This window comes from Trachypithecus francoisi, unplaced genomic scaffold (assembly GCF_009764315.1).
Source record: "Trachypithecus francoisi isolate TF-2019V2 unplaced genomic scaffold, Tfra_2.0 Lachesis_group15, whole genome shotgun sequence".
NCBI classification, from domain to species: domain Eukaryota; kingdom Metazoa; phylum Chordata; class Mammalia; order Primates; family Cercopithecidae; genus Trachypithecus; species Trachypithecus francoisi.
In genome coordinates, this window is record NW_022681460.1 from 94,305,505 (window position 1) to 94,325,454 (window position 19,950).

General features: G+C 33.9%; 1 protein-coding gene across 3 annotated transcripts in view; it reads left to right on the top strand.

Annotated features, from left to right (window-relative positions):
- The window catches only part of PHIP (pleckstrin homology domain interacting protein), a 136,611-nt gene that overhangs the window by 21,708 nt on the left and 94,953 nt on the right, over positions 1–19,950 (top strand). For all 3 annotated transcript variants that reach the window (XM_033235590.1, XM_033235591.1, XM_033235592.1), the window contains one exon: positions 13,577–13,737. In XM_033235590.1, the coding sequence (XP_033091481.1) occupies positions 13,577–13,737 (161 nt within the window). The remainder of the gene's footprint in view (positions 1–13,576; positions 13,738–19,950) is intronic.

Here is a 19,950-nt window from a genome sequence, read left to right on the forward strand (position 1 = left end):
TCATGTCATGCCTCCTCCTTTCCCCCATTGAGAGTGACTGAATGATAGATAGTGTCAGCCATTTTAATGTGACACTATCACACAAGACTGACCTTTTCACACTTTTCCTGCCGTGTCCTCACCTGCACTTTGTGCTCTAGCTTAGTACAACTCTTTGGCAGTTCTTAGAATCAGCCATGTTGGTTTTCATTCTTTTGTCTCCTCACATGTTTTATTTCTCTCTGGAATGCCCCTCTGTTTTCTGTACATTCTGCAAATATCTGTTTATTCTTTAAAACTCAGATGTTAAACTGGGCAGAATTAAGTGGTTTTACTTATTTCTACTATTGATTTTATCACATGATTATGGCTATTTACCTTTGTTTCCTCTAATATACTTTAGGTCCTGGAGGACAGACATTATGTTTTATCGCTCTTTAGAGACCCAACTCTTCAGCATTAGTAAATATTAAATGAAAAGTAGTAGGTAGTTGATGAAATTGATACAGTGGGATGGGACAAGTAAAGTTCAAAGGTGGGTAAGGCATTACAAAAATGGAATGAAGATTGGTAGAAAGAAGAGAAACTTGATCCCAGAATGATAAGAGAAGATAAAATCACCAAACCAGAAACTGATTTTTAAGAAATTAAGGTTTATGAGTAGACTGGGTTATCAGTTCATTACACGTGGAATGTAAAATACATACCTGTACAATTTGAGAACCCACTTGAACTTGCCTCAGTATTTTCTTACCCTGTTTTATTTTATTATGTGCTTATAATTCCCAACTACTTTGAACCTTTTCAAAGGTTCATTTATCTTTTTCTAATATGTCTTTGATGTAAGTTGTGAAAATTGAACTAGAACTCAGTCTCAGCAAGAGACCCAAAGTGGTCCGCTGCCTTCCAGTGCTCTAGAACCTCCTTTAATACTGTTTACAAAAGCAAAGACAAAAGATCCCACTGATCTGTTACTATTACTAGCTTGTGATTCTTTTATTGCGGTAGAGAGATGTGAGTGTGTACTTGGCATAGCAGCATTTACTTCCGAAGGTATTAGCGGATCTTTGGTATTGTCCTTTCTCTTACCTCCATACCCACATTATGCCTGTTTTAAGATATAGTTTATTCTATATTTGCTTACACTTCAGTAATAAATATGCATGGGTAAGGGGAGATAGGAAAGAAGAGACCTAAATACATTAAAGAGATTTTTAAGGTTAAATTTGGAAATTGTTTTAATACATGTTTATCTTGTGAAAAAGATTGTAATACATTAAATTAAAGCAGTTTTTGCTGATGCTTTGTTTGCATTTTTCTTACATTTGACATGTTAGCAAAGTAAACTTCTTACCTCTAGGTCTTTCATTTGTCATCTTTTTTTGGTGTTTTGCCTAGGTATTTCCATTATTTTAGTTTACTTGTTTGTGGAGGGTTCCTATTAAGTTCTGCAGTTTTGGATGAGGATAAGGAGTTTTGAAAATCCTGATTCTTAGACATATTTGAGTGTAAGGAAAATACTTTGCCTTGAAAAGTAGCTTTACTACCCAGACATCCAATTAATGCTAAGAAGCCTTTGCATTTAAAAAAAAAAAAAGTCTTAAATCTTGTCTACATTTACAATTTGTGATTCTCTGAGAAAACTAGTTTGAATAAAGATAGCAAACAGTCACTTAAAGCTAGATGCAAATCTTTGTAGAGAAGATTATTCTTTCTCACCTTGTGCTGTATTTTGCCATATTTCCAATATTGTGTTTGAATTACTCTGTAGCTGGTAATTTCTTAAATGTATTCAATCAAGGTTTTTTTTTTTTTTCTTAGACTCTTAGGTTTATATTTTTCCTCATATTTCTTACATAATTATTACAATGATTTTTATATTACAAATATGTGAGATTACATAATTTTAATATATAAGTTAACAGTTACATATAATTCAGCAAATTATAGGATATAATATGTGGGGTTTTTTTCCTGTTCATTTATCTTTTTCTAATATGTTGTATTCAGTGTTCTTTCTTTCCATTTTCTTACTCAATCCATACTTTATTCCTAGTTAGATATCTACTCATCACTTATTTAAATGTTTATTTTAACCTATTGTTTCTCAGTAACCATTTTTATTTTTAGAGCTCATTTTCTTATGTTTTTCTAGTCATAATTTTAGTCTTATAAAGGTTTTATACTTTCTTTTTGTTCAGTGATCGTTGACTCAGTTATATTCTTTTTTGTCTTGGTCTTTGTTTTTTAGTGTTTTCCCTGAATGATCTTCATATTTCTGTTTGACACAGTTTTTGTTGTTTTATTAACTATTTTCTCCCTAGCCCCCTCCCTTGCCTTTCTATTTCCTCCCTTTTTTTGCCTCTTAAAAACAGATTAGCTGTGAGAGACTTTCAAGGTGTATTGGCTTTTTTTTTTTTTTAGGGAAATAATGTTCATTATGCAAAAGTATCAAATGTATAAAATATATATATATATTTTCTTCTGCTTAAATTTCTTTTCAAATTAATGGTTGACAAATAAAGGGGGTGGAACTTTGAAGAAATAAAACTCCCTTAGGTGAGTTTAAATTGTTGCTTTTGTAGCTAGTTGTGTTTTAATTTCTTCTGTAACTAATAGGGTAACATTTGGTTTTAGGTTATAGATGTGATGAGGGATATCCCCTCCACTTTGTATAAAACATCTGGCAAGCAATTCCAGTAGTAATTAGGAATCACTAGCCATTTTCCCTTTTAGTTTGTATCACCTATTTTTCCAGAGTGATTATTGGGTTTGATTTTGTTAAATATTCATATCTGTGTAGGTGAAGCAAATTATGATAATTATTTTCTCATAAGGTCATGACTGTTTTGAATTTCTTCAGGGATCCTTTGAAGTTAACGTATTTCAGTGTTTTCCCAGACATCTTTTGGACCTGGGAAGTCCATGATCAGATCGGGCTGAATAGATATTTTTATAAACAAAGGAATAATTTGTTCGGCTCCATTAGGAAGCCTCAGGGGGAAAATTGGTCTCCAACAAAAGTCTTTTAAAAAGTAAACAAAAACTGTTCAGTTAAATTAACTTTTATGACACATGAAGATTTGATTATTTAGGGACAGTCCATATCGATGTTAGTATAAAATACCTTTGAGTTTGCAAAACATTTTGTCTCGTCTGTTTTGTATAGCAACTCTTTAAGATAACCCTACATTTTTAATTTAATTTAATTTAATTTAATTTTTTTGGAGATTGAGTCTCGCTCTGTTGCCCAAGCTGAAGTGCGGTGGCGCAATCTCGGCCTATTCCAACCTCCTCCTCCCAAGTTCAAGCCATTCTCCTGCCTCAACCTCTCAAGTAGCTGGGACTGCAGGCATGCACCAGCACACCTGGCTAATTTTTGTATTTTTAATAGAGACGATGTTTCGCCATGTTGGCTAGGCTGATCTCGAACTCCTGACCTCAAGTAATCCACCTACCGCGGTCTCTCAAAGTACTGGGATTACAGGTGTGAGCCACCATACTCAGCTGATCCTACTTTATTAATGACGAAACTGAAGCTTAGAAGAGCAGTAACCAATGACATTATATCTCTGTTTTTGTGTGTGTGTGTATGCATGTACCTCAGATCTTATGCTTTTAACTTTGTCACATTTATATAGCACCTTTTTGCCTTCTCTGTGAAATTATGTGTTAATGTGTCAGCTCTGTCCATTTGTTGATTTGGGAATGGCAGTTGTTTGAATTTTGCCTCAGTATTTGAACTCTAGACACAATGAAATGTGGTGTGTTCTTTCAATTTTTATGTAGTGTCAGATAGATACTTATGAGATAAGGTATTTAATTCTTTGAGAAAGTGTTGATAATTTTGGTGTCAAGCTGATTAATTTTTTTCTAAAATGAAATTCTGTTTTCAGAGCCCTTTGATTTATTTTACAAAGTTAGCTTTTGCTTTTAGTTATATCCTTTCCAGTTCATTCTCATTGTGGTCAAGAGAAAACTACAATGAATTATCCCAAAATAAATCTTACTATGTGTGTTACTGCACTCTCCTCCCTCAAAACTTCAACTCATAATTGCTGGAATTTAGTCCAAAATACCTAACATAGCTTAGAAAGCATTCTATATAGTCCACCCCCCTACCTTCTCGTCTCTTCTCTTGACACTTGCCCTTTCTGTGCTCTGTGTGCAAGTCAATCCTGACTTCTTTATGTTGCTTGAATGCTGTGCTTTTTCCAGCCTCAGACTATTGCATATGCTGTTTCCTCAACCTGGAATATGCTCCGCTCCCATCAGCATTCTGTGGCTGTTCATTTTTCAGGTCTTAATTTAAATGTCAGTTTTTCAGAGAAGTTTTCCCAGACTCCCAGATATCCACCCCCCACCCCCAATGTGATTAGAACCCTTTGCTATAGATTTCAAGATTTCCCTATACCTTCTATTTGATAACACTTAACATTATTGTAAGTCCTTATTTCATGTCTTTCTTCCTTGCTAGACTGCAATCTCCATGAGGGTAAGTACTATGTCTTTTCTTTTTCCCTCTTATATCCTCTAGCCCATATTTGGCTCATATAGGTGCTCTATAAATGTTTGTTGACTCAAAATTGAGTGATTAAAATGTTTGACATTAAAAAGACCCACCTAACTTAAAAAATGTTTATTTAAAAGAAAAATTGTTATTAAAATAACTATAAACATTTAAAAATATTTAAAACCGAAAACATTAGGTCATTGTGTGTTTTCTACTTGAAGTAGCATCAGACTGGTTTCCAGGAAATAAAATAGGAGGAAGATTAAATACTATTCCTAATTATCAATATCTACCCTTTTTATTAGTGCTCTTTATGTCATTGGTTCATGAAAGTTTTTGCTGAACTCTTGGAATCATCTTTTCATTTTCTGTATTTTATTTTAGTTTAGTATTTGGGTTTTCCTTTTCAGACATTATTCATCTTTATGGTATCTGCTAAATTTTAAAAACATAATATGTTTCAAACAGGAGGTGCAGCTAAACACCAAAATTGAATATCTAGAGATCTGGAAAGTAGCTGCTGTGCATACTGATTATTTTAGTTATAGTATTAAAGCAAAGAGAGAAGCTCTCATGGGTGCTATGTTGCTCAGGTGACTATTTCCCCTTACTCTTCTATTCCCAGTTACCTGCCCTCCTTTTTTTGTAGACAAAAAGGTGACTACAGAATTACCTTTTTATGTTGCAGCCCGGTTCTTTGTACTTTAACTGAAGTTGGAACTGTCATTCATTATAGTTACTATTATGGTGATTTATTTGTCCTGTTTCGATGTTGGTTGGTTGCTACTTGCTGGTACAGTGTGATGTAGAGACCAAATGGTACTGTAGAAGTAAACCAACGTGTATTGAATAATTTCCCAGAATTATCTCTGGCCCTCGATTTATGAGTATTTGGTTGTCATTACTTCCTTGATACCTGTGATAGTAACGGGTCTTTCCGTTGTGACTCTATAGTGAATTAAACATTCCTCCTTATACGATTCCCTCCTGAATAAAATTGAACCTAAACTATCTTTGACATGTTTCTCTTTTAGTTTAAAAATTCAATGGAAAAGATTACACAAATAAAACTTACAAACAAAATTGATGGCCTGCTTTGTAATATTATCTTACAACTTGCAAATCAAAACTGATTTGAATTTTTCCTTTATAGCATACCGTTTTTTCAGTCCATTTTCAAATACGCAATTGTCATTCTCTGTAGCATAATATGCATTCATATACTGTAATATGCTTAGGCATTAGTGTTTCTTTTTTATGATTAAATAAATTTAAATTCCTTGCATCTTTATCTCTAGGTTTATTTTTGTCAGTCTTTGAATTTAAGCTAATCTCTTTAGATATTTTAGAGTTTTCATATTGCTTTTTTGAATTCCTTGAGGTAGATTGAGTTACAAAAAATTAGAATGAACGTATGCTCAATGGTGAAAGTTTGGAAAACAGAACAGCTCAAAAATTAATCGGTCTCACTCCTTATCTGCTATACATACTTTGGCATGTTTTCTTTCAGTCTTTCTTTTCTAACATTGATCTACATAGGCAGCATGTAATAGTTAAGGGTATAGTCTTTGGCACCAGACTGCCTGAGTTTAAACCTGGACTCCACCTCTAGTAAATTACATTTTATCCTTTAGTTTCCTTATTGGTAAGGAATATCTGCTTATTGGGGATAATAGAAGTACCCACCTCAAAGGATTGGTGAGGATTAAATGAGAATATATGTAAAATACTTTGAATAGCGCCTGGCATGTAGTAAAACACTCAGTAAATACTAGCTGTTATTCTCTAAACTTGCTACATAAGAGTGTTCTGTAGCCTTTTTCTTCTCCTTGTTGTGTACTGTATTGTGACGTTTATACCCACATCATTAATTGCAGCAGATAAGACTTTTTTTATCATCAGATTCTTGAAGTCCTAGTAAAAACCTCTCATAACTCTAAGCATTTGTTGCTTTCCTCTTCCTTTGTAGCCATTTTCTCAAGTGTTTGATGCCTGGCTTTAGCATAACTTCTGTTAGAAAATTATGATTAGCAATTTTTTTGTGACCCTCACTCATATTTCCTTCTCATTAGAACATTTTCGTAGATCTCTAAAATGAATAACATTTCAAGTAATTTTATGCCTTATTACTTTATGCCACACAATACATTTATCTGATAGAAATTCTGAAATCACCAACACCATATGTAAACAACTATTTGGACTTTTAATGGACTGATGAACTTGGAAGGTCACTTTTACAGACATTGCTCTCTGATGTCCAGTCATGAATATAGCATTATTTTCTTGGAAAATCTAATTATCGTCTGAAATTGGAGATGGCATGTATGGGTAAATCAGTTTGGAATTTGTTTTCATGTACTCTTAAGTTTTTATCAGCATTTTTATAGTTCACTCAAGTTTTGTGTCAGAGTTCCAAACTCTTGTTTTACAGTGATAGTTATTAATTGTGTATGTAGCAAGCCAAAACCTTTATTAATACAGGTTGTGGAGATTAAAATGAAACCTAGTACTGATTATTTAGAATTTACTCCCTTTTATTAATTTAGGACTCATTTCTGTAGTTGTTAATTAGAAATTTTAATTACTTTTGCATTTTATTTACAGAAAACCTGGGAGCTTTCCTTCCAAGTGTTTCTTTAATTAGAATCACAGTATAAAACTAGTCAAGACCAGCCATGGTGGCTTATGCCTGTAATGCCAATACTTTGGAAAGTTAAGGCGGGCAGATCACTTGAGGCTGGGAGTTCGAGACCGGCCTGACCAACATGGCAAAACCCCGTCTCTACTAAAAATACAAAAAACACTAGGCATAGTGGTACACATCTGTGCACCCAGCTACTCAGGAGGCTGAGGCATGATGAGAATTGCTTGAACCCAGGAGGCGGAGGCTGCAGAGATTGCACTGGTGTACTCCAGCCTGTGTGACAGAGTCAGACTCTGTCTCAAAAAAAAAAAGTAAAACTAGTCAAAAAAGGGTAAAAAAATGAATTAAGTAAAATTAATGAAAATCTTCTCTTAAAATACTGATGCTTCTTGTCTGAGTACCCCCTGATTCTGCTTCAGAAAAGGCCCAAATTTTACTAAGTTACCTTCCAAGTTACATATTCTTGTGCCTCCTCACTTAATTCTTCTACTGTACAAAAATTGGTTCTCCAGGTTTTAGAATCTACAGCTACATGCTTTTCCTTGCATTTCATTAGGCTGCCAGCAGGGCTCTGCTTTCATGAGTTGGCAGAAGTTATAAGCACTGTTTTTGTGGTCCTCCATTTCTGATTAGGAGGGAACAGCTTTCCTACACTGGAGTAGGTATTATATAGCATGTTATATTGTTATTAACAGTTAGAAAACAATAATAACAAAAAACACTAACCTTTGTATTTTGTTAATTCATAGTCATTTTCATTTTTTTCCAAGTCATCTTTTTTAACCGTGGTTAATTTTGATCTTGGGTAATTTATTGCAGCTTTATCATGTGTGAGTGTTCATTTTACAAAGATCTTTGCAAAAGGAGAAAAAAGCCTAAACATTTTGTAGGGAGCTAATGGTATTTCTGCTATAGTACTTATTTGCAGGGATTTTTTTTTTTTTATCGTGTATTTTTCTAGTGCCCTCAAAAATGTAGTTATTAATAGGTTATTGCAGATACTCTTTTATGCCAGCTACCTTTTTCTTTATGAATTTGGTTCAAATGATATAGTGAGAGAAAATGAGGTAACTTCATTATGTTTATCTTTTTAAAAAATCATCTGCATTGAAAACTTGGGCCCAACAACAGGAAGAAAGCACCATGTTCTAGATAGAAAGGTATCAGTTTGGTAGTAAAGTTAAATTTACATTTCCAACAAAAGTTTTTTAACTTTCTGTTTATTTTCAAAATTAACAAATAATCAATATACAACATTTTTAAGTGGACTTACGAGAGGAATACACATAATTGTATTATTAAATTATTAAAACATTAAATATTAAAACATAATTGAATGTAAGGTTAAAATTTTGGTATTGGCATATAAATAGACTGTCAGTTATGTCAGTGGCCCAGCACAGAAAAAAAAAATACACACATATATATAACCGTATATATGATAATATAATCAGAATTTAATAGAAAAGAATTATTTAGTAAATGGAAAGACTGGAACAAATGGTCAGTTACTTGAGGAAGAAAAACATAATCTTTAGAGACCTCATAATGAGTATTATAATTGTAGATGGATTGAAGAGTTACGTGAGAAATCTAAACCACAAAAAAGTAGAAGAAAAGTAAGTAGATGTTTATTGTACTGTTGGGCTGAGTAGGAGGACTTCATATTAAAGCAGTAGAAGATATTAATAGAATTGACTATGTAAAATTTGTGAAATTGTGGGATGTCAAAGAACAGCATAATATGAAAGCCAGGTATATTGTGGTAAATGGAAATGTTTCTCTAATAATGTAACTGGAGAAATTAAAGTTTAGAAAGAGTAGCTTGCTTAAAGTCGCCATAGTGACAAATTTGAACACAGGTCTGTCAGACTTAAAACCTCTTATTTCATTAAGGAATACAACATAGCTGTTAAAATGCTGTTTATGAGGAAAACCTTTGCAAAATTTTAAAATTGATTGCTATAGGCAATAGAATTATGGGTTTTTCTTCTTTCATTTATGTTCTCAAATTGAATATGCATTAGTATTATGATTGGATAAGTAAATCAATTCTTGAAAAATAGGTGTGAAGTAAGAAATGACTTGTAGGGGAATTTGACTTGTTATCCTAGCACCTAAAGAAGTAATGGATGAGAACCCAAGGGCTGAATATGCACATAGTTACATCTGATGTTTAAGAAGTTGTGGGCCTTTTGTTCATCTCTACTAATTAGTTTTGTAGACTTGAGCACCTACACTTTATTTCAAAGACTGTTCTGAATGATTTGCTGTAAATGACACTTTTCAGTATTTGCTCCTTTTTAACTTCAGACTTTATTCAAATGGATAACAGTGATTTCTGGAATTTTTATTTCATTTATGCTCTATATTCAGAAAGTTAAGTGAATACATTCCCCCCTTATTTCCCAATTAAATTCATTTAGCAGGCAGTTAAAATGAAGCACTACTTAGAGATATTTCAAATCCTTTAATCTGTGAGCTAAATCTTCCTTTTTTTTTTTTTTTAACTCTTAAACCTAATTTGTTGTTGTTATTTTTGTTGTTTTGAGACAGAGTCTTGCTCTGTTGCCCAGGCTGGAGTGCAGTGGCGTGATCTCACCTCACAGTAACCTCTGTCTCCCGGGTTCAAGCTATTCTGCTGCCTCAGCCTCCCGTGTAGCTGGGATTATAGGCGCCTACCACCTTGGCAGCTAATTTTTGTATTTTTAGTAGAGATGAGGTTTCACCATGTTAGCCAGGCTGGTCTGGAACTCCTGACCTCCAGTAATCTCCCCACCTCAGCCTCCCAAAGTGCTGGGATTACAGGTGTGAGTCACTGTACCCACCAAACTAATTATTTTTATTAATATGTAGTTTGTTAATTCACCAACCTGTGTCAGTCATCTACTAATTGCTAGCCATCATTATCAGCTCTTAGGCTAATCAGATAACAAAATAAAATCCTGCCCATATGAAGTTTATTATGTTGTAGTAGGAGGAAGCAGGAAATAAGCAATGAATATAGTAAATAATTAAATATGTCTGGTATTAAGTGATAGATGAAGAGCAAATATAAAGCTGAATAAAAGGGGATCAGGAGTTATGGGTGATGGCAGGGGTTGTATTGCTGTTTTCAGTGGGCTGGTTAGGTTAGGCTTTATTCAGAAGGTAGCAGACATCTGAGAAAAGACTTGGAAAGGGATAAGGGAATTAGCCGTATGTGGAGAAAGACTGCATGAAGAGGGAACAGCCAGTGCAAACCTAAGTTTGGAGCATGTCTGGTGTGTTGGAAGAACAGGAGATTGGAGTGGCTGGAGCAGGTCAAGGCGAGAAGTAGCAGGTAAGGTCAGAGATAATAGGAGACAAGTTTCTACAGGGCCGTCTTAGGCTGAGGTATCAGGAAGTTGGTGTTTATTCTGAATGAAATGAAGACCATTGCAGTTTTGATCAGAGGAGCGATGTTGTAGGGCAACCAGTTAGGATGCTTTTGAAATCTTCCTAGAAGAGGTTGCATTTGAACTGATCCTAGAGGACAAAAAAGAATTTGCCAAGTGAAAAAAAGAGTAGAGATTTGCTTTGGTAAGCCTTATTTAAGAGTAATTGCTATCACTATACTTAGAAAAATAAATGTACTTTAAAATGAAAGTCATATATCCTTCTTGATTTTAGGTTAAATTATAATATCCTATAAAGAATTTATCCCTTTGTGTCCCCTTATCTGTTTAACCATGCTCATTTTAAAAATTGTTGTTCTAGTTTAATAAAATTTACGGACTTCCAATAATCGAAGAGTCATTTCCTTTTTACTCAAAAATTTAATTGGCCTCTTACTAATTTCTTTAGAAAGTGAATAATTGCCATTTGCCATTCTGCCATAAAACTATAAATTAAACTGAACCATCTTGTATATCTTATTATTAAGGAAGATTTATTTACATACTTTTTAAATTTAAAAGGCTCTATACTCAGGTTTGAGAAACATAAGACAGTTTTTGTCTTTAAGGTACTTAAGATCTGATAGGAGAGATAGACATTTTCCAAATGGTATTATAAAAGAAAATGTGAGTTCATCGAATGTGAGTCCTAGCTCATCCTTCTATCTTTATAAAAATTATCTACCTGTTTGATATGGTCAAGGCTTCCTCAAATTCAACCTCTTCAGTTGTGCAAATACTGAACTATAACTTATATTTTCTTCTCTAAATCCTATGGTTAGAAAGTTTGAACCACCACCTTATTACCTGGGAATCTACGTATGTTCTTTCTGTATGTCACATCTTTTAGTGCTGTTACACAAGTTTGTAAATGTTTGAGAGCCAGGACTCTGCTAAGTACCTTTTCCTTCAGAATATAGTCATAGTATAGATAGCCAATAGTTAATTGGTAGCTAAGCATTACAAATGATACTGTGGAATATAGTGTTAGCTATAAATATATTTCACCTAATTCTGGAAAATGTTGCTTGAAAATTTGACTGTAAAGTAACTTTGAAAAGGTTATTCTTATTATTTTTTTTCAATTGGCTTCCAAAATGAAAATGGATTTAATCCCAGTTTAGGTCAAAGATTCAGTAAAACCTGTGTTTAAGAAGCAGTAACATTTTCTTTTAAGAGAAGTAGTTTTTGCTTATAAAATGCTTCATCATCTCTGATTTTTAGATGGTCTTTATAACATATTTATCTTAAAAATTCGGACCTATATACTAATGCTCAATCATCATTAAGAAATGTGTCTTGATATATTATTTCCAACAATCATATTTTCACACCTGAACACTGTTAGTTTCTTAAAATTCGACATTTTGATTTGGTTAGAGTTAAAGTACATCTTGGTAATACTGTCAGTGTTTATGTGGCATGTCATCACTTATTTTCTTACAACGGACAGGTGAGTCTGAGATGTGAATGATCCTTGGTGTTTGGATAAGATGATTTTAGTTCTCATTTGGCAGGAAAATTGATGTCTGTCTTTTTTGTGTGATTCTTGCATTAAATACGTTTGGAGCCAAAGCATTGGAGGATGTCTTTTACCAGGCCATTCATGGGCATGAAGAAAATGTATCGGGGGCAAGGCTATGATTGAAACTTACTGAGTGTCTGTTAAATTGTTATATAACCAACTTAAGCCTAAACATGCTAATTCACGACTGTCATACCTTGTCTTAGAAATTCCCAAGTGTTGCAGTAGATTGTTGCATAGAACTTACATGCTAACAGCAAGAGAAATACTGTATCAGAATATAAAATTATTGCTGTGATAAAAGAACATACAAGCATAGTGTAATTATTCTTTGAAATATTATTGCTTAGGAACCTGTAAAGGCTATATATGTCCTCACCAGGCCCAAAGATTCTTTGGGGGTTTGGGGTGGGGGCAGTGCGGTGCAGAGTGGCTGGAAATATAGTATGAGCCAAACATTTATTGGATGTGAATAACATAAGCAATACTGAGATTCTTTATAATACAACCAATATATTTATGTTTTACCAACTTCAGGGCATAATTACTGGGCTCTGTACCTTGGTTAAGTAGTAGTTTGTATATATATTTAGTTTTCTTTAAGGCTGAATTCAAGTGAGAAACCTAGTGCTAATTACCCAATGTAGATGGCAGTCACTGTTAGAAGAAAAAAAAGCCTGTATTAGAAGATCATCTGTAGGTTAACAATGTGCCTGCAGATCAGTCAACATATATTTATTGAGCACCTTCTTTGTCCATAAGTTACCAGTATAGAAAATAAGTAGAGTAGTAATTTAGATGGAAGAGGACATTTTCGGCTAGAGTCAATGTATCAAGCTTTGGGACAGAAGATAAACTTCAGTCAAATCTTGAATGATGATTAGAATGAATGAGTTGAAAGGGAAAGCTAATGGATTCTAAATAAGGAATCATTACACAGGTGTTTGGCAACATTCCAGGTTTAATTATTATTTTTTAATAATGCAAATGATGTATTCCTTTGTCTTCACTTGCTACAAAGATATTTTTAAATATCATTCTGCCTGTCAGATTTAGAGTGTTCAAGTGTTACTGGTTAACGAAAAGTACACCGGGTTCCAGTTTTAAGTGCCTTTGTAAGAAAAACTATTTCGTAGACAGCTTTTAAGGAAATAACATATAAATGCTTTAGGTTTTTAAAGAGCGCTAGCCAGAGAGTAAAGAAATCTGAGCTTTAATCCTAGCTTCATGAAGCCTTACTTTGTGATTTTTGGACAGGTCATTTAACTCCATTTTTGCCTACTTACAAAGTGAGAATGATAGTGCCTGACTTATTTTAGGTGAAACAATGTTTTTATTCAGTACTTTAAAGACTTTTAACTAGAAGCCGTGTATATCAGAAAGCATCTTTATTTTTACCAGCACATGACAAATTGGAATATATGAATTCTTAAAAGGTGATAATTTAAGAAAATTAATTTCCAGATTACATTTATTTTCCTTCTTTTTCTTGGTAGCGGATACTCTGTTTTCAAGGAAGCTGAACGGGAAATACAGACTTGAGCGACTTGTTCCAACTGCAGTGTATCAGCACATGAAAATGCATAAACGAATTCTTGGACACTTGTCATCTGTGTACTGTGTAACTTTTGATCGAACTGGCAGACGGATATTTACTGTAAGTAATTTATAAAGTATTATTTATTTTCATATATGTAATTGAGGAAATTTTGCTTATAGGTGAACTTGAAGTAAAATCTTGGTTTTTTCTTTTAATAGGAAACCGGAAATTCAGGTGGTTTCACTTACTCTAACAGAAGAGTTTAGTTAAATTTGGACTTTATCCAAATTCAGAAAGTTTCTAAACGACATGTTGCAGCACAAAGTTATAATATGCTTGTGCATCATGAATAAGTATAGTTCTCAACATATATCAAATACACAGTTTGATATTTTGCAAAATGTCATAAAATAACTTTAATTTTAAACCAAGGACATTTCCTAAGTATGTTGAGAGATTATTAAATGTGCCTTTTTATAATTGTATGAGATTATTAAATATATCTTTTTATATTATCTGTAGAAAACCACTTGCTTGTCTATGAGAAATTTCCCTTCAAGTAGTGATTTTAAAAAAGCTAAAAAATTCTGAGCATATCTAATACTCTTATTACCTGTTATTCTTAACACTTCATTCTTCAAAATATCTGTTGTTGTGTTTAAAGAACTTCTTTAGGTTTATTTATTTGTTATCATTTCTTGTAACCTGTAAAATGGAGAAAAGCAAAGCTTTCGAGCTTTAAGTGAGAAAATTACTTTTGGAAATATTTTATTTTCAAGTGCCTTAACATCTACATTCATTAAGCATAATACTACACTATTGTGATGATATTTATTATTAAACACTACCCTGTGGGCTGAAGGTATGCATTCGTTCACGAGGTTTTTAATTTCTTTTGAAATAAGAAAATTTGAAATGGAAGTTAAATGGAAATTTTCCTGTCTTTGAAGAGAGCAGCTGTGAATTTTACGTAGTTATGACAATTATAGATTCCTCTTTTTAGTGAATTTGCTTGTAAACTGAGACCTATTTATACCTACTACTTCTCCTCTACCCATACACCCAGTCATCTGTAAAACAGCTAAATAGCAGGATGTAGCAATGCATTTTTATACTTTTCTTTTCCCTTGACTCTAATCTACCTCAGGCATTTGCAGATCACTTCTTACATCAGAATTTTTCCCCTTTACCTTCTCTTGTATCAAGTATTATTTTCAGAGTGGAAAAAAGGCATCTCTATATTTGCTGAAGTGCCTACCAACAGTAGTAATTTGCTCTCAAATAGTAATTGAAAATTAATTTAGCCATTCAACTTTAATATGGTTATATTCAAATTCACCTCTAAAAACCTCAAGTAAATTTGGTTTTTCTTATGTTTGAAATAATTCTTTCAAAAACAGTAATAAATTAAAATAATGAAAAAGGGGCATTACATTGTGTTTTTGTATTACATTTTGGTCAGTATAAAGTTATGCCATTGTAAAGAACCTTGCAGGAAGTCTTTCTTTAAAAATGATAGGGATTGTAAACGTTTGTTTGTCATATTTTATGAAGCATTTTACATGTTTTGATATTAATTAGACATGTAATCTTCTGAAATTTCTTTAGGGAGAATACAGTGAAATAGTGTGCTTTTTGCTATCTGATGAGTCTGGTAGGTATGGACTGGAAGAGCTTTTTGAACCAGGGTTCAGCATGCTACTGCCTGTGTGTCAAACCCAGTTTATTTGTTCTTATAAATGCAATTTTATTGAAACACAGGCATATTCAGTTGTTTATATGTTGTCTATGGTTGCCTGTGCACTACAACGGCAGTGTTGAGTAGTTTTGACTGAGAACATATGGCGTGCAAAGCCTAAAATATTTATTTGGCTCTGTACAGAAAAAAAATGCTATCCTTTTCTAGACATTTGATTATTTCTTTTAAGGGCACGTGATTTAGAGAACAGGAATAATATGTGAAGAGGAAGCTGTTTCTTGGTTATTTCTTTAGTTGAAAGCACATCAATTAAGGGAAGAAAAGTAGCGCTGTGCTATTTTATATGGTCTTACCAGAAGTCTAAAGATGTTTATTTTTTAAGAATGTGATAGAATTTGTTAATTGTGCCAAATTCAGTCTCATTTGTAATTTTTTACTGGTGATTTGTAGTTGCAGATTTCAGAATGTTACCTTATAATAAGAGATAACAAAGATATGAGGGCACTGTTTTTTAAAAAAATTCTTGTATTTTTATTATTTTCACTTCAAGTGGTGGTAGGGTACACATATGTCCACTATTCATATTATTCTTTAATAAAGTGGGCACTGAGTGTTTTTTTCATTTCACTAGGCACACACTAGACACTCGTCCTTTGGAAATCAGTCTTGAAAATACATAGAATCAGCCTTTAAGATAGTAGATCATGATTGACCGGTGAAACACTCCTGTGAGAGAACATACTGTTATTATTTTTGGAGATAACAATTTGGTAATGGATCAATCAATATTTCCTTTTTATATAATTGGTATTTTAAGACCTTACAGATTTATTTCTAAGATATTTGTATATATATATTTGAAAACTTTTTCCAAGGGATTAATTCTCTTGAGTCCTTTCTGAACAGGATAGCTGGAGGCATAGAGTACTGTGGTTAAAAGCATCAACTTTGACATCAGAGGGCTTTTAGTTACAGCTTTACGACTTCTACTAGTGAAACTGACAGATTACCTCACCTCTTTAATCTCCAGTTTTCTCGTCTCCTAAAGAGGGAGGGGAGTAGATAATAATAGTACCAACCACATAGGATTTTTATGGGATTACGTGAATTAATGTGTATAGTTAGTACTGAACAAAATACACAGTAAGCAGTCATTAGATTTTCCCTGCTGCTACTTAATAGATTTTAGTAAATTTCATCTTTGATTTTTTTATCCAAATCTTATTTATAAAGAGTATACAAGAATTAAAAAGGAAATCATTGTAATTGATAATTGATATTCTGTATTAGGAAAACGTATCATTATTTTGTACTATAGTATTTTAAGAATGGGTGCTTTCCTAATTATATTAATGAGAAAAACCCAAGGAGGGAAATAGCATAATTGCCAAGTCAGATTTTGTTCCCTAATTCTCTCTTAGCCTTTTAATGTTTTTTACTTGGTTTTAAAATCATTTCCTTAAGTAACATTTACCAGAGAAAAGCAGAGTTAATGAATTCTCACAACTAAGGCACTCAAAAGTACATGGAACACCATATAAAAAGCAGAGTTCCCCCCCTTTTCAGAAACATAAAATGTCTCTCTGATTCTAATTAATATTGTATAATAAAGAAAATGAGTTTATGCATTCCTTTAATGAACTTCAGAGTTTTATGAACCAGCTACTGTTCTAAGCCGTTGGGATATGGAATTGAAAGTAGTATTTATTCTTTGAGAGTTCACAGATGGTAAACAAACAATATTGATATAATGTGATAAAACCTTGGCAGGAGGTATACGAGGCGCTGAGACAGCATAGGAGATAGGTATCTAATCCAACCTTGTGGTAGGAGATGGTAAGGGAAATTTACTAGAGTAATAACAGCTTGGTAACTTTAGGAGTTGAATTGGATATTGCACACTTAGGGAAAGGCATTTACAGACTTGGGGAGAATGTAACATGCAATTGTGTATTAATGGATGTGGCATAGAATAAATATGGCTCATCATAAAGAGCTAGAGATATTGGTGTGGTACAAAATCAAGATACTTTTGTGACCTGCTAAATAGTGGATTTCTTTTCTGAAGGCAGTGGAGAGCTAATGATTGATTTGGTTAGAAGAGTGAGTAGAATTTCTCTTTTCATTGAACCCTTTGGCATTATTGTAGAAGATGGATTCAAACTAACTCTATATACAGAGAAATTGGCAAAAAGATTCTGGCAGTGATCTATAAAAAAAGTCAGGGATTAAACAGTCACAGTGGGATGGAATTGACAGATTAAAAATAGGATTTGTAAGACTCAAGAGACTGATTTGTATGTTGGGAGAGAGATGGAAGAGTATAGGATGACATATTTTTAACTTCTGTCATTTAGAAAGTCCTGTAATTTACTGTGGTAGGAATTTAAGGGGAGAAGTTTGTGAAGGTGAAACATGTTGACTTGGAGATATCTATGTGGAAAGCCAAATAGAAATGCCCAGTAGGCAGTGGGAACTCAGAGATTTAGGTTAGAAGATTTAGCTTAGGAATCATTCAGCTTGGAAAATGGAATACATTATCTCGTATGTATCTACATGAGAAGACTGAAACTTCAGCTTTTAAAGCAGACAAAAGAAGAGTCAATAATTGAGACCGTGAAGCTGCCTGAGAGGCTAGGGGGGCAAAAAAAAAGTGTGATATCTTAGAAGCCAGGAGACTAGAATTTCATGAAAGGCGGAAACCTAAAGTAAGATTAGTACTCTAAAACATCCTTTGGGTTTGTCAAGGTAATTGATGACTGCTATGGTCTGAATGTTTCTGTCGCCTCAAAATTACTGTGTTGAAACCTAATCCCCAGTGTGGTGGTATTAAGAGGTGAGGGCTTTAGGAGATGAAGTCTCAAAAATGGAGCCCTAGGGCCAGGCGCGGTGGCTCAAGCCTGTAATCCCAGCACTTTGGGAGGCCGAGATGGGCGGATCACGACGTCAGGAGATCGAGACCATCCTGGCTAACCTGGTGAAACCCTGTCTCTACTAAAAAATACAAAAAACTAGCTGGGCGAGGTGGCGGGCGCCTGTAGTCCCAGCTACTCGGGAGGCTGAGGCGGGAGAATGGTGTGAACCCGGGGAGGTGGAGCTTGCAGTAAGCTGAGATCCGGCCACTGCACTCCAGCCTGGGCGACAGAGTGAGACTCCGTCTCAAAAAAAAAAAGAAAAAAAAAATGGAGCCCTTGTGAATGGGATTAGTGCCCTTACAGAAGAGGCTCAAGGGAACCATGTGAAGACACAGCTAGAAGCACAAAGAGATCCTTTACCAGACACCGCATCTACTGGCACTTTGGCCTTGGCCTTCCCAGCCTCCAGAACTGCGAGTAATAAAATTCTGTTTACAAATTAACAAGTGTCTAAGGTATTTTGTTATAGCAGCTACAACAGACTAAGACCAAAAAATGTTCAGTTTAGCATTAGAGATAGGAATGAGATTGCAGTACACTGAAGAGGGAATGGGAATTGAAAAATTGAATACACTAAACTTTTGAAACTTGACAGTTAAAAGATGTGATAGACATTCAGAAGAATGTGGAGTACTGCCACTTAACTTTGTGCTTCTATTATATTGTATTTTCCTATTACATTCCAATGACAGATTTCTGTTTTCCTATTAAGTTGTGAGTTTTGTCTTTGTCTTTGTTATTGTTATTTTTTAGATCTGTAGTGCCTTGCAGAGTATCTGATGTATACAGGAGGCATACCACAAATGATGAGTGAATCAAGCAATTTGAGATATAAAAATGACTAATGTCCATTCTTGCAAAACATTTACCATCTGATAGGGGAAATACATACAAATATCTGTAAGATAAGTTCTTCTCTGCTACTGTACTTCAGGTACACTGATCCCTTGTACTTAAGACTTGTGAAGCCCATTTGTGACTTAAAGTCTTTGCATTAGGACGTTGCCTGGGATTCCCTTCTCCAAAGTATTCATTCATGTGGCTCATTTTCTTTTTTTTTTTTAATTAGCGGGTAGAGACCAGTAGAAGATCTTAGTTTGAAGATCTTGCAATATGTCCCCAAAAGATGCTAATCAATTAAAGAGCAAACATTGCAAATTTACAGGGGAAAAACTTTGGAAATACTAATGTAACCATGTTAACTTCACTAGCTCTGGGATGCGTTGACATTGTGTGTTCTCTGAGGTGGTGCACTGAGAAAAACACAGCTTCTTGTTTGTGGAATTACTGCAAAAGATAATATGACCTGGATCTGGTCATGAAGAAACATTGACAGACCTATGTTTTGGGTTATCCTGCAGATTGTAAGGCCTGTATTCTTTATAACCTGCTGAGGACATGAAAGAGAAAGCCTGAGAAAGTATTCCAAATTGAAGGAGCCTGATGAGACATGCCAATTAAATATAATGTATATGGGTTTGTGGACCAAAAAGGAAAAGAGAACATTGTTGACAAAATAGTTGACAAAATTTGAATGGGGCCTGTAGATTTGGTTGTTACCAGTATTGTTATTGGTAGTGTTATCAGTATTGATTTCCTAACTTACATAGGGAAATATGTTTTAGAAAAATACACACTGATATTTAGAGGTAATAGGGTATGAAGTCAGCAGCCTTGCTTTTAAGTGGTTCAGAATAAAGATTAATGGTCATGGAG